The sequence below is a fragment of the Nannobrachium achirus genome (assembly GCF_963921795.1).
Source record: "Nannobrachium achirus genome assembly, chromosome: 13".
Classification (NCBI taxonomy): domain Eukaryota; kingdom Metazoa; phylum Chordata; class Actinopteri; order Myctophiformes; family Myctophidae; genus Nannobrachium; species Nannobrachium achirus.
In genome coordinates this window covers 56377770-56393721 of record NC_137833.1, presented here as the reverse complement: position 1 = coordinate 56393721, position 15952 = coordinate 56377770, and the positions used below count along the sequence as shown (strand labels likewise).

Below are 15952 nucleotides of genomic sequence, written 5' to 3'. Positions count from 1 at the left end.
GCCTCTCTTAAATTATAAAACCTGTGATGTAAACTGTCATCAAATGTGCAAATATAAAGTGACACAAACACCCAATAGTATAGAGGGTGTGTAAGAACCATTAGTGCAACTCTGGAGACACCAAACACAGCAGGAAGACGGCAAGAACAGCTTGACGTTTCAAGTCTTATAGTATCCATTAAACTGTAATTATTTGACTCATTGTGACCGCAAGAACAGCAGTCCATTGTTCCTGAAATATCAGTATTGTCCATGAGGAGGTAGACACATTAGAGTGTCGTAGGATACCCCAAGTTTGACTTGCGTTCGATTGACTTTGTTAGTTTCACTTGGGTTCCTTGGGATGCCTCCCTCGCGCTCTGGAGCATATCGCAGCCACTTCTTTACAGTGTCACTGAAGTCCTTGTGGGTCAGCTTGCGGTCAAACTTCCGAGCAGCAGCTGAAAGACAAGATTAAAAAATAAGGAAGAAGTGAGGAAGAATGAGCGAGTATCCCATACCATTCTTGTTATATTAGACCACTCTGTACATACAGTAACACATGCTACATGCTTTATTCTTCAGAGAGGAGACAAGCAATACAGTATATTACAGCTATAGCATTCAAACTCTGTACTATATGGCTCAGAAAGAGCATAATTATGTTCTGGATCACGCAGTCACACCCAGTGGTGTGATATGGATTTTTTAAGTGGTGGCCTTCTAAATTCATGATGACATGCACGTCACGTGTGCGCGCACGTGTGCATGCATGCCTGCTACTCTGTGCTAGTAACTACTGTTAGTTGAAATACTGTATTCAACACACATTTTTATGTAATTATATTTCTTATTAGATCAATTGTTAATTTGTTGTTTATTTTAGTTTCAATGAATGTATTTTCCTTTAAGTTTGATAAATCTAAGCTATTAAGTAGTTTGCAGGGGAGAATACTCACCAATTGTATTGTTGTTTGCTTGAATGGCTTGTTGCCGCTGCAACGCTTGTCTTCCAGTTGAACTGACAGGCCAGGACGTTAGTCAGAGGAGTTGCCAACATTCGTCTGATCAGGTTCTCTGAATTGGTGCCTCCTACCAGAGCCAGGCGAGAAATCTAAAATCAGAGGAGAGATGTACACTCTTGATACACTGATATTCCAGCGCATGGTGTTCAATAATGTTCATCCCTGTTGTTGCGTTTAACCCCGGTGTCCCAATTTTGGTCATGTCAATATGCAAATGTGTCAAATATTTTAACAAAGGTTCACACCATTGTCACATTTTTAACTTCTTTGTGGTTTCTTTAGAAAAAAAAAGTGATAAATGAAAACCTGCAAAGGAATTTAGTCTAATAGACCAGGGGTTTTCAAAGTGGGTGATGGGGCACCCTGGGGTGCCACGACGGCAGTCCAGGGGTGCCGCGAGATAATTTGATAATATTTGGGATTTATTTGGATACTTGAAAAATATTTAGTATAATTTTAAACTCTAATTACAAAGTTATTTTCAGTCAGTTCTAGCCAAAATGGCTATTATCTCAATGTTTTCCTCGCAACATAGGGTTAGGGTACTAAAACAAAAATATCGTCGCTGTTGGGCAGAAACCTCGTTTCATCTCCAAGTTTCAAATGTGTACGTCTTTTGCCCTGCTTCATCATACAAGACCATCGCACAAAACTAGTGAAAACAGACGATCTACAAGCACACAACGGTGTGCTTGTGGATCTGCTGATCAAGATCTGCTGTTTTCACTAGTTTAGTAAATTTTATAGATAAATACAAAAGCAACGGTTTTGGACATACAAGGTTTCCACCCGACAACGACGATATGCTACAAATATAAGGTGCTGGGAGTGAAAATTATGATGTAGGGGTGCCTCGGATTTAAAAAAATATATATATATGGGGTGCCCTGAGACAAAAAAGTTTGGGAACTCCTGTAATAGACAACATTAATAATAATTACACTATGTCCAATAGACTTGCCTTTCAAGAGGTGGCTGGTGTCATCTGTGTGGTTCCATCTGTAAAACAAAAACAATAATGCAAGTTAAGCACTGTCCATATTTGGAAGTTATTCAGCATGCGCAAGTGAAATTGACACAAAGTGATTTTATTTTGGTTAAAAATGTTAATAGCTATGCATTCTGTGTTCAGTAACAGGTCTCTCCCCTTTCCTACATCTCTTTTGTAAACAGAAAATACATTTTCAGTATCAAATCAGGAGAGAAAACTACATTTATGTACATGTTGTAACTGTGACTGTCTTGAAAGTCTGTGCGGTTTGGGCATCTTGTGATGCAGTACATTGTAATAAATACAATCCCAGGGCTCCATTTAATAATACTCAGAATGGTGAGAATTTTAGAACACAATCATCAGTAGTCACTGGTACGTCATTGGGCGTTTCAGGCCTTTAACTATACACCCTGTTATACCAGCTGGCCCAGAAAAGATGATCAAGCCTTCTCTGTGTGTTCCATGTCCAATTAAGTATTATGGCATTAGTTTTGGAAAGTAACATATACAGGCAGGGTACGAGTAGCCATTCGTATCGGTAGAACTGAGAAGACCTACAGGTTTGTGATGTTATATCTCATATATAGAAACAGCCGATCTATAAGTTTACAGAGAGTTGTATTGTATTATGGTTCTATAAGTTTACAGAGAGTTGTATTGTATTTGAGTTAAGGAAGGTTAAGTTAATCGAACCGCGAGTATGAATCATAGTGTCCTGTATGTTAAGTTAAGGAAGGTGAGTAAGATTAGCCGGTGTGTAACACCGCAGAGGTGATTATTAGTTCAGAGCTATATGCTAAGTAAGAATGAGTTCATCTAATCAGTATAAGACCTGGAGTCTCATGTGTTAAGGGTAGATAAGATAGGTATGTTACGCTAAGGTAAGTAGGATTAGTAGCTTTACAAGCTTGGGTCGTGGAGTGTCATTTGTTACGAAGGAACCACCCACGCGAAGGGAGTGAAAGGCTGAGTATCAGGACATAGGGTCTCTGAAAACCCAGATCTGAGCAACGCACCAGGGCTACTTCCACCAGTTAATGAGGAGGGTGGGATTGGGAACCTCCATTTCACTGGCAAGCCAATTGGACGTGACTCAGACCAATCAGTAACCACCCCCTACCCTGCTAATGAAAAGGGACGTAATGGTAAAGTCGTAGACTGTAGCCTACAAAGGTCACAGCCACGACTCCCTGAAGGCAAACCAATCATCACACAGCAAAACTCCGGGCTCAGAGAACTTGATGCAATGATCAGTAAGCCATCATACCAAAACGTTGTCTATCTAATGCAACTTACCGACTTACCAAAGGGAACGCCCAATCACACGTAATCGCAGACTCAGGAAGGGGACAAGTTGAGCATCAGCAACCTGAAACATCATTACCTATTATATAATACCTTCTTAACAGAATATTAACCCCTAAGTGATTTACAAGTAGAGTTATACAGGAGTTTAAGCAATATTAGCGTTGGAGGTGTAATATAAAGGGTTAATTAATTATGCAAATTAGGTCAAAAATTGAAAAGGGATTAAGGGGGGATCATAAGGTAAAGGTTTTAAACCGAAAGGTAGTATAGTATACAAATTATAGGTAAAAAGGTCTAAAAGGTGGTAAAATTAGGTTGAATTCAATAGGAAACCAATCCAAGTCAAAATAACATAAAGGGTTAATAAAATTTGAAAATTTAATAGGGGAACTGAAGAGGGACTAGAGAGGGTTATCTAGTCCAAAAATTAAGTCTATAACTGTTACCCAACTCAAGAAAATGACTAAAGTGTGTACAGAGCAAAAACAGCAGATCTACATGGCGTTAGCATGCTGTTTTGTTGATGTTTTAGCACAATACACGACGATTTAGGCTGAAAAAACCAAACATGGGTCAAAATAATTGTAAGATAAGTAAAGAGGAGCTAAAGGGGTTTAAGAAACCATTAATTATATGTCTGTAGCTGTAACCTAGCCCAAATGACAGCCAAAAGAAACACCAGAGTCCCCACCTGAAGCTGGGCCAATGCTAATTGGCTCCATAGAAACCCTGTGTAATTCATGCTAACAGTTAGCTTATGACACAGCAGTTTAAAGGCTAGGTCTCACCAGGTAAATTAAGTAAATCAAGCTATGAAAAGTGGATAAAAGTGAAACCCTTTACCCAAAAGGTGTAGATAAGATCCTAAGGAACATTTTGTGAAGATTACAAGTGTCCAGCTATAGTATAAATGAATTAAAAAAGCTAAAAGGTGAGAGAATGTGTAATTCATTACCTGTTCATGTGCAGGGTCTCTGCTAGTGAGACAAGATGGCCACCCATGTTGACATGGGGATGTATTGCCATAGTTCAGAAGGATGTTTCCCATGGTCTGTAAGAACCAATCAGAGGGCTGCTATATATAATTGACTGTAGCTAAGCAACCATATGTCCTATCGGAAAGTGGGGGGTATCGAATGAAAGAGCAGAGTGTCCCGCATATGATAGGGTCCATTCTGTAGTGGAGGGGAGGGGCTTGCAAGGGAGAGCCAATCAGAAGGCTGCTATATATAATTGACTGTAGCTAAGCAACCATATGTCCTATCGGAAAGTGGGGGGTATTGAATGAAAGAGCAGAGTGTCCCGCATATGATAGGGTCTATTCTGTAGTGGAGGGGAGGGGCTTGCAAGGGAGAGCCAATCAGAAGGCTGCTATATATAATTGACTGTAGCTAAGCCATCCTAGGTCCTATCGGGACATGGGAGGTATTAAATGAAACCGTAGAGTTCCTGCATTATGATAGGGTCTATCTTGTAATGAAGGGGAGGGGCTTGTAAGGGAGAGCCAATCAGAAGGCTGCTATATATAATTGACTGTAGCTAAGCCATCATAGGTCCTATCGGGACGTGGGAGGTATCGAATGAAACCGTAGAGTTCCTGCATTATGATAGGGTCTATCTTGTAATGAAGGGGAGGGGCTTATCAGGGAGAGCCAATCAGAAGGCTGCTACATAAAATTGAGAATAATTCAACAACCATAGGTCCCACAGGTAAGTGGGAGGTGTCCAATGAATCGGCAGAGAATCCTGCATCCTGATAGGGCTCCTAGGTAATAAGGGGGAGGGGCTTAGACCAAACCATAAGTAGATCTATAGTTAATGAACCAAAGGTCCCAGTAAGGTGCGAGAGGTATTAAACGACTCGTCTCGGAGTCCTGCATGCTAATTGGACCTTCTCATGTGTGAAAGGGGAGGGGCTTATGTTAAACCGGAAGTGACACTATAGTTCTGGAACCGTGAGTCCCCCGGAGGTGTGGGAGATGTCAAATGACTTGTTTAGGAGTCCTACATTCTAATTGGACCTTCTTATATGTGAGGGGGGAGGGGCTTAAGTCAAACCGGAAGTAATCCTATATCTCTAGAACCGTTTGTTCCCCGGAGGTGTGAAAGATCTCTAGAGACTTGTCTCGGAGTCCTGCATGCTAATTGGACCTTTCTGTATCAAAAGGGGGAGGGGCTTGTGTCAAAACGGAAGTAGCCCTGTATTAAATGAACTATCAGTCCTACCAGTGCGCGGGTGGTACCAAATGATTGGTTTAAGAGTCCCTAGTCCTGATTGGGCCTTTCTGTCCCAAAAGGGGAGGGGCCTATTTCAAACCGGAAGTGGCCCTGTAGTTAGTAAAGCATATGTCCCAAGGGAATTTATGTTGAAGTTATTGTCCACGACATTACAAGCGGCACGAAGGCCAGCGGCAGGTTAGTTACTTAGCGTAAGGCAGGTTAGTTACTTAGTGTAAGGCAGGTTAGTTACTTAGCGAAAGGCAGGTTAGTTACTTAGCGTAAGGTAGGTTAGTTACTTAGCGTAAGGCAGGTTAGTTACTTAGCGTAAGGCAGGTTAGTTACTTAGTGTAAGGCAGGTTAGTTACTTAGCGTAAGGCAGGTTAGTTACTTAGCGTAAGGCAGGTTAGTTACTGAGATAAGGTTTACTGTGGTTAGGTTTAGGGTTGGGGGTAGAGTTAGGGTTAGGTTAGGGTTAGGGTTAGGGTTAGGGTTAGGGTTTGGGTTTGGGTTTGGGTTAGGGTTTGGGGTTATGGTTAGGGTTGGGGTTAGGGGTTGGGGTTAGGATTAGGGTTAAGGTTAGGGTTAGGGTTTGTGTTAGGGTTAGGTTAGGATTAGGGAGAGGGTAAGGGTCTAAGGTTAGGGTTATGGACCTAGGGTTTTGGGGTTAGGGTTGGAGTTATATATAGAAGTTATTGTCCACGACATTATAAGCGGCGCGAAGGCCAGCGGACCTTGGCCCTGTCCCTTCGCGCCCGAGCGCCGCAGGCGTGAGTGCCCGCGAAGGGCGGGCCAGGTCCGCCGCGCGAGTTACGAAGCCGTGGTGGATGCAATCGTTATATATATGCCCAGGCCGTAAGGCCTGGGCAAGCGCACGATACACGCCCTGAGCCGATAATTATATGGGAGTTAGGGTTAAAATCTATTAACAGGTTTAGAGTTAGAATTAGGGTTAAAGCTGAAGTATAGGTAAGTGGTAAGTGGAGATATAAGCTAAAGTGGACCTCAGTGAGAAGTAAAGGTTAAAGTATTGGATAAGTTCGTAAGAGTGACCACCCTCATATAGTACCTAGTGTAGAAAACCCGGGTTTTTAAATGTGAAATATCCAATCCAATTGGGGTCACAATTACGTTTATTAAACCATTCAGAGGATCAAAACATCAATATAGAATAACACTTAATGTACAACACCCGACCAATAAAAGGGAAATTAACATTGGATTAAAGATGATAATAACCATATATGGGGTTCTATGGATGGGTGTGTAAAGGAAAAAAAAACACGAAGGATTTTAATTTGACAATAAAGAATAATATCAGAATAAAAGGTACAATTGGTCATTATATTAGTTATTTACAATATATACACAAAAACATAGCCCACTGGAAACTGTATAATGATCAGACAAGGTCCATATTCATATCTGGAAATTAGATACCCCTATCCGAGTGGGGTTCCTTAGGGATCCCAAACATCAAAACGCAAAGGTTAAAGTTCCATGTGACCGTCCAAGGGTTCAAGGTCCAAGATCAAGTTAAGAATAGGGTGCCAGGCAGGGCGAGATTGACCAGGGTCGGTGATGGGATAGGGCTAACGCTCATTGAGCCCCTTAGGGGTCCTAGAACCGAGCCGTTGGATCCAGAGATATTCCTGCCTCTTCCTTTGTGTAGGGGACCACAGGGGATTATGCTGTAGGACCAGGATGTGGAGGTTGTGGGGGCCATGTGACAGGAAGTGGGTAACTAGGGCCGTATCGGACTTGAGGTGGTTGTTAATGTTATAAAGGTGCTGGGCCAGGCGTGTCTGAAGTGAGTTTTTTGTTTCACCCAAATAACGAATACCGCATTGGCGGCATTTAATTAGGTAAACCAGGTTTGGATATGACATGTCAGCATATGGTCAATATGACAGTATCAATTCAGTATCATGTAAATATGTTTACCATGGTCAGCAAAAACTAATGACTGGCTACATTTAAAAAAAAAGTTAGTTACTTTTAGAGTAGGCTGTTAGAATTGTTAGCCAACTTCTGAATTGGAACTCTATGAAGTAGTTCATCCCATAGCAGTGTTAGCTGTTAAAGGTCCTCAAAAGCATCTGTCCCAGTCCATTTGTTTCCATTTTTACACTTGAGTGAAATACCTGTAAGGGTCCATTTGGTTTCATTTTGTATGCTGCTGCTCTCACTCTCATTTGAACTTAGACCTAACTACATTTTCTGGAACCTCAAGGACTGCCGTGGGGGTCCCTGGTCCAACATCCAGGATAATACAGAGTACACTTATCTACATATATTATGCACATATCAATCTGAATATGGTATATATATGTTAGATACATGTCATACTTATCTACATATATGAACCTGGATATGGCATATAGGTTGCATATATGTCATACTTATCTGCATATATGCAGATAAGTATGACATATATGCAACATATATGCACATATATGAATCTGAAAATGACATATAAGTCACATATATATGACATATATGTGCATATATGTACATATATGTTGCATATAAGTTCTTTCCGTGTGGGATAATGTGTTTTTCTTTAATAAAGTGATATGAGGTCAACAAAATTATTCAATTAATTCATTTGCATAACTGTCTGTAAAGCCCTTGCTGTAGTGATTCAACAGTGACTAGGGCTTTTAAACAAATGTTCAAATTTTGAATATTCCTCAAATATTAGGAATAAATGTACATTAAAATATAAAACTATTCGAACATATATATATTTTTTTATCTACAAAAAATCTCCCTTTTTTATATGTTTATTTGACAGTTATAAAAAAGTTATAAAAATACATTTTCCCCGTATAAAATGACTTAAAAACAGGATACCAGCGGAAGAGGGAGAGCGTGCGCACTGCTCGGATAAAAAAAAATATATATATACATTTTGTATGTTTTTATAACGTGATCCCTGTCAAATAAATATACCTTTATATAAAAAAGAAAATCAGAGGAATGTTAACAGCCGACTCTGCGACAGATATCGTGCTGCATAGCTTTGTATCTACCGTAGAAGCCAGTGTGAATGCAATGCAAAGTGATGATGTTATGAAAGCAGTGTGGTTCATGAGGCCTCCCTCTCTGTCTGCGTTCTCCTCTCAGGTGGAGCGGCTGAAGGCGGAGCTGATGTACGAGAGGAGGAGCAGCGAGGAGCAGCGGTCAGGGTTCGAGGAGGAGAGGAGGGTGTGGCAGGAGGAGAAGGAGAAGGTAAGGCCACCAGAGACAAGATGAAGAGTTAAGAAGACACAGTCCAGGTTGCTTTAAGACTGGGTGCCGTCTTTTTTCAAAGAAGTGTACAGAAAGGTTAAAATTATATTTTTATGTGACCACACCCAACTGTTCATCAAGTATACCTGTTTGTCAGGTTGGTGGTGACCCAGCTGAAGTTAGCCCACACCCACAGTGTTACAAAGGGGAGGGGATAATTTTATGGTGTAAAGTGATGTCATTAAAGCGTGTAGTTCAATTGGGCCTTTTGAATCAGAGGTTTTGAATTTCAGGCTTCAGGAAGAAACCAGAAATACACAGACATATTTGCATATTAAACCACACCTGGAGGTCTATATTAGAGTAATGTTAACTCCATAGACAGAAAAGGTACAAAGCTATGGCAAATAAAGAGAATATACCACTGCTCCTGTAGAGTTAGCAAGACAGGTTACTTTTCATTTGGAAACTTGTTTGTGTTGATTTGGGTGTGAAACGTTTAGTTGTATTTTATCAAAGTATTCTGACTAGAGGCTATATTGCAGTGTTATTACAGTGACACTCCCAGAAGAGTAGATTTGTGTAAATTCGTTTTTAAATTATTCAAAAAAGCACACGTACAAGCTCACAGTGTGGCACAAAGTGACACACTGTGAGCTTGTACATCTGCATATTTTTTAGCGAACATCTTTTTTGAGAACTGTTCTATACCTAAATCCTAAGAGTTTTCTGAAAAACTTACTATAGCCTATGGGGTTCTTAAGTCTGAGATTGTAGGCAGAGGAGAACTTTTGGGGCCAAAAGGCCCCAGCGCCCGTGAATATTTTTACTATTTACTAATTTGTCTTCTCTTTCTTGTTGACAGGAAAGTGGTAGAATTACACTTTAGTCGTTTTTGTCTCGGATCTGTTGAAATAGCGAGGGACACATATTGACAATAAATCTGAGTGGAGGTCTGACTACAAAATGATGTCACGGCTTAAAAGCCCCATACATACAGTATATAGCTCAAATCTAAAATGATATAGATGCTTTCCCAGTCGCAATGGGTTAAAAAAGGAGGCTCCATTTTGGGCTTGACCCCCAACTTCTTTGGAGGTCATCACAGAAAGGAGAATCCCCCCCCCCTCCCCCCCCCCCCCCCCCCTCTCTCTCTCTCTCTCTCTCTCTCTCTCTGGTAATTCCATTTGCCTTAAATGCACTTTCAGTGATAAGCTAATTATGCAGATGTGTTTCGACTAATTACGGAGTAGGTCTGCAAGCTGTCAAGTTTTTTCTGCAGTTAATTATGTTTTCGATTAGTGTGTTGTTTTTAGAGTGTTGTTTTTTGTGTTGATATTATCTTCTATCTCTTAACATGTGGGGGCTAATGTAGTTTGCCCCTTGGAGATTAATAAATCAATTAAGCAAGAGGAGGACGAGGGGAGAGCAGTTAAAGATTGAAATTAAGTTATTTCTATTTTAGTCTTCCTCCATTGAGTCATCTGGAGTGAGTGTCAATAATCGAAAAATTGCTTATATGAAGAGAAAAGTGGTGAAGTCGTACTTGAACCCATTTAGACTGGGAATGTATTATTAGGTATTTTATGCTTTAATTACTAAAAAATAGAACATATACAAGCTCACAGTGCAGCACCGAGTGCTGCGCTGCGAGCTTGTGGATCTGCTATTTTTGGAAAATCGTGAACATTTTGTGCAACGTCTTTGAATCTTTTGACCCGATCCTTCTAAGGTTTTTTGAGCTTGTAGATCTGCTATTTTTGAAAAGTCGAAAAAGATCAGATCAGATCAGATCTACAAGCTCGCAGCGCAGCAGACGATGAAAAGCCAAAAGATCGGAAATAGCAGATCTACAAGTTCGCAGCGCGGCACTCGGCGGCACTTGTCTTGGTGCCGCGCTGCGAGCATGTATATCTGCTATTTTTCAATAGTTAAAGGTGATACACCATGAAATTTCACTTTTCCTATTCTAAAACCTTTTTTTGGGGTCCCACTAGCACCTTCTATCCTCACAAAGTCCCATTTCTGACCGTTGTGTCTTTTTCTGGTTTTGGGAAGGTGGAGGTTAAAAGTATCCCACGGGTTCTCAAAACAGGCTATCCAGATTTGCTGCCGTTGCTGACGTCATCGCCGGCCATTTTTTTCCAAAAACGTCTTTTTTTTCAAAAAGATTTTGGGGGGGTGGCGCAGTTCAGGCCAAAGGTGGTACTGCAGCTGAAAATGCTCTGAGAGCCATTCAAAATGAGAGATGCTCTCTATTCAGGAGTGGTAATTTAGCCTCAAACCTTTTGAAAAACGTTTTTTGGGACATAAACAATATGACAAATACTTTTTAAATGCATGGTGTATCACCTTTAAAGCATTAAATACGTCTAAATGGGTAAATAAACAAAACAATTGAGTACTACTCTTCCCCCCTCACCTCCTCCAGGTGATTCGCTACCAGAAGCAGCTGCAGCAGAACTACATCCACATGTACCGGCGCAACCGCGACCTGGAGCGCGTCATGAGGGAGCTGAGCCTGGAGCTGGAGAGCCGCGAGCAGGAGGAGTACGAGCTGCACGGCGGCGGCGGCAGCGACATCCACTTCGAGGAGATCACCGCCACCGAGATCTGAACCCTCACACCTGATACCTGCATTATCATCCCTTAGTATGGGTCTGTTATCACCGTTGCCATCCCTGGGCTAAGGCTCAGTAGTCTGTCTACTGGCTGCCTGGAGCTGGTAGACCCGTTATCATCCATTGGGCTTGTTATCACTGCAATTCGCATGCGCCAACACACATTTAGTAACCTGACCAGCCAGATGGTGGCAGTAGTGCGTAGGCTACCGCCCTACTTTACCATCTGAGATCTCTCGGTGAGAGTTGATAACACTCGTAAAGTCCCGGGCCGGACCAATCAGCGGCAGCTATGGGCGGGCTCTGAGCGGCTCTGAGCCAATAGAGTCTGACTGCAGACCACGTGGAAACCCAGGAGGCGGATTCTGGGTGTAACGTCATGCAGACAGGCCAATATGAGTGGTTGGAGTTGGCACTCCCAGACTGTGATAGAGAGACGGCCCCATCCAATCACCTGCTAAAGAATTTGAAAAAATGGCCCGCCCCTTACATCGAGTCTGCCGGAGCAGTCCCAGATGATAGTAGCAGAGCGGTATGCAGCCAGGCAAACGCCAGATGCTCAGGCTGCTATCATCTGGCGCAGTCAGGTTACACATTTAGGGGAATAAGAAAAAGTCCTACCCACGCTGGGATTCGAGACTACCAGGTTGGGAATCCTAGCCATGCGCTCTTACTGAGGACGCTACTGAGATGGAGGTGTGGCCCCCCGAAATGTTTGTTTTATTGACCAAACCGTGTCGGAGGCGCGCCTTCTCAGGCGACGATGAACCCCGTGAGGCCCTGCCGAGCGAGCGGTAGCGAGCGAGTTACGGGGGCTGAGCGGTGTGAACGTCAGCCAGCTGCCTGGTTAGCTCACTCGGTAGCGATGGTTAGCAGGGAATCCAAAGGCTCGGGTTCGATTCCCGCAGAGGGCATCGAACCCGAGCTGACAACGGTGATAACTGACCCATACTAAGGGAATATCTGGGATATCGGCTGGACACTTGGATGTGCACGCTCTCTCTCACTCTCTCTCACACACACGCACACACAGACACACGCGCGCGCACGGATACGCCAGCCAGTATTCACAAAGGATTCTGTTTCCTGAAGTAGACGAAAAAGCCAAAAGATGGGAACTCCTGTTTTCCGAAAACAAAAAAAACATTGTGTTCTCTTCAAGATGTGTCTACCCTGAACCGGTTGAACACTAATAGGGACCACCGTTCTGTCAAAAAAGGGTCGCTTCCCACTGTGAGACGTACGGTAGAAATACTGCACGGTATGTTCCGGACGCCGCAGGTTTTTACGACCCTCCCGTATAATACCAGCACAAAGAACTCCACTCTCCTCGACGGGATGTTGTTACCGGGCTCAAGAAGAAAAAACTAAAAAGAAAAAACGAAGCATGTTTGTTGTTTGTTTTTATCGTCGGAACCACGTTCAAATCAGGGTATTCCAAGCATCAACAAGTTCAAGCAAAAAAAAAAAAGACAACACAGTGACACCTGCTGGTCAAATCAAAGCAGCACAGGGAAAGAAGGAAAGCCTGGTTTATTTATATTCCTCGTCGCACGACGGGAGCGGTAAAAACCAGGCCGGAAAACCCCGACCACCAGCACACGGCGACGGCATCGTCGTCACAGCCACGGCCCGAACCGCTACACCGCTGGACCCGCGACGGCGACCGGCGTCCGCCACTGCACTAAAAACACTCCCGACACCTTTAAAAGGGAAAAGAAGAAAATAAAGACGACGCCAAATATCCAACGTTTTCCCCCCCGTTATTTCATGTGGTGACGAAGGGGATCGGCGGAGCATGTCGCGCTTCATCCCGGGACGTTATCAAGAACAAGACACGTTGCAGCCCTTCCCTCCCCCCGTTCTTTTTATCAGAACATTGGTTTTGACGCTCTTCGACACATTTTTTTTGGAAGCCTTTTCCTCAGCAGCGAGTGTGATATGAAATGGAATGTAACCGTGACTGTTGTCACATCAGAGAAATGCAGTAATAGTAGATATTATTATAGTGGTCGATCTGGTCACACAACCGGCCACGAAAGACTCTGTACACCCACTTTGTTATGCTTTGCAAAGAAGCCTGCGTTCACCCCTATGTGTCCCTATTGTCATTAACCTGCATTCACCCCTATATCGTCGTTGTCAGGTGGAAACCTTGTATGTCCAAAACCGTTTTGTATTTATCACTTTAAAAACGGTTTAAATTAGTGAAAATAGCCGATCTAAAAGCAAAAAAAAAAGAGTGCTTATAGATCTGCTGTTTTCACTAGTTTTGTGTGGCAGCCTCATATGATGAAGCGGGGATTTACTTTACGAAAAAACTAACAATTTGAAACTTGGAGATACAAGGTTTCTGCCCGACAGTGACGATATGTTTGCCTATTAACATAAACCTGCATATGTAGCAGAGCGGCTCACAGCCTCAGTCTTATGACCAAAAAAGTCTAATACAGACTGAGATAAACCTTTAGTCTAGTGGTTAAGGTGTTGGCTTTCCATGTGGGAGACCAGGGTTCGAATCTCGGGCGTTCCACACCCACTCCTCTTGTTTCCCTATGAACATTATTAACTCTTTTGCCGCCATTTAAGGTTGTTTACAGTCTGCTCACGGCCATCAAAGTAGCATACCTTTGCGAATTTATAGAAAAATAGCCATCCATTATTTCCTATCGCGGTCTTGTGTAAAACAAAGCTGCATCACCCACGGAGCAGTGAAAAGATCCACAACAGTATGGGCGCCGCCGTTACGGAGCGAGAGGCTCCTCCTCCCCCTCCGTTTGCATCAGTTTTCAGACAGAAATAGAGAAAGTAGATCCACCGCCACGCCACCATTATTGTTTATGTGCGCTTGAGACTAACGTTACGGGAGCTGCTGCTACTGTACACACCCCGCCGCGCCACCCCTCATCTGCTTACAGTGCTCAGACAGGTAAAAGAACGAACGCTCGTAATGGCGCGGCGGACACGTGAAACAAAGAACGAGCGCTCGTTTCGCAGTAAAAGAGTTCAAAGTTTAAAGCCTGATTTATACGCTCTTAGATGAGCGTCGGCGTCGCGGAATAGCCTGAAAATAGCCCTACGTTCAATCGTAATACTTTATATACAGTATCATTTCCTTTTCCCCACCCACCACTGAATTTAAAAATAATTGTAATGCTTTATATATATATATATATATATATATATATATATATATATATATATCTTTCGTGCGCTCAACTTCTCTTTGATCTTGCCGACATAAATGTAGTTGAGATCTGTGAACCTGGGCCCATTTCTCAACTTCTGTTCAGGTGGGTCAATCGTCCCACTGGTGAAGATACGGAAGTCTTCGATTTGAGAGTCGACTTTCCTTTTTCTCTCTCTCTCTCTCTCTCTCTCTCTCTCTCTCTCTCTCTCTCTCTCTCTCTCTCTCTCTCTCTCTCTCTCTATATATATATATATATATATATATATATATATATATATATATATATATATATATACACAGTACACTCACAACAACACATTCTCACCTCTCAACGTGACGCCGACTTACCAATTCCCGGGGTATATGCAGATCAGGCGGCAGCGAGTCTCGGGGGAGAAGTAATTTCCCATTCAGGCACTCTGGATTCTACCTTGCCTTCTCTTCAATGTTTATTGTTATATAAGTTAAGTTATTTCTTAACTTTTTGACGTTTTCAATGACAACGTTGCCTTGTTCTCAGTCACGTCCGCGTTCCGCCGTCGGTCGCGTGACAAACTTCGGCATTCCGTCGTCAACCGCTGCGTGGTTTTCGGGCCACCCTTGCGCGTTGAAAAAATGTGACGGAAATCGGTCCTGACCAATCCATATAAGTGATGGGAATGGGAATGAGAGTGTGGTTCTTCGCGCTATTCCACTGGCTCCTTCAGAAATAAAGTTTCGTTTTTTATAAACACATCTAATGAAATAAAAAAAGGCGGTAGCACAAAGAAGCAGATAACGGTAGAGTGACGGCTCTCTGTCTCCCTTTCTCTCTGTTCACCTTCACCGTACACAACTTTTATACTTCAATAGACTATAATAAAAGGCACCTTGCATTGTCCACCATTAAGAGACAACAGAGAACAGAGCTTGTTCTTTGCTTTGGTTACGCGTCACGTCACTTCAGTGATTTCAGTCGGTGTGGTTTGATCCGTACTAGGCATGTTTTATTATCCCTCCCCTCCATGTCCCTGGTTTAGCACCGTTCATTCTGTGAACCCCCTGGCTCAAAGCCAAAAAGAAAAGCCTTCCTTGTCTTCCTCTTCTTCCTCTTCTTCCTGGTCTTCCCTTGACTGTCGCGCTGTTAAGCAGGTGACGGTACACTGTAGTGGCATGAAGACTGCATGTCCTTGTTGTGTCTCCTCCTGCAGTACCACAGGCTACCTGTAGGCTACGCTCACACATTGCAGCCCAAATCACATTTTTGGCCTGTTATCCAGATTGGAATCAAGTCTGAACCTTTTTTTTAAGATACGTGAAATCAGATCTGAATCTCCTATTCCTACTAGGTGGTTTGAAATGCCGTTTCCAAATCAGGCTTCTAAAGATCCCACCTTGGTCTGGA

General features: G+C 42.7%; 1 protein-coding gene and 1 long non-coding RNA gene across 2 annotated transcripts in view; one reads left to right on the top strand and one right to left on the bottom strand.

The window, feature by feature from the left end:
* The window catches only part of LOC308296852 (leucine zipper putative tumor suppressor 2 homolog), a gene marked incomplete at its 3' end in the record, with an annotated part of 86174 nt that extends 74800 nt beyond the window's left edge, over window positions 1-11374 (top strand). The window contains exons 10-11 of the mRNA XM_080740203.1: window positions 8653-8757; window positions 11189-11374. Coding sequence (XP_080596329.1) covers window positions 8653-8757; window positions 11189-11374 — 291 coding nt within the window. The remainder of the gene's footprint in view (window positions 1-8652; window positions 8758-11188) is intronic.
* On the bottom strand, window positions 90-2004 carry LOC308296854. Its single transcript, XR_013962642.1, has 3 exons — window positions 1966-2004; window positions 939-1093; window positions 90-440 (listed from the first exon to the last, which is right to left on the bottom strand). It is a non-coding gene; the product is annotated as an uncharacterized lncRNA (long non-coding RNA).
* Window positions 11375-15952: the final 4578 nt, after the last annotated feature.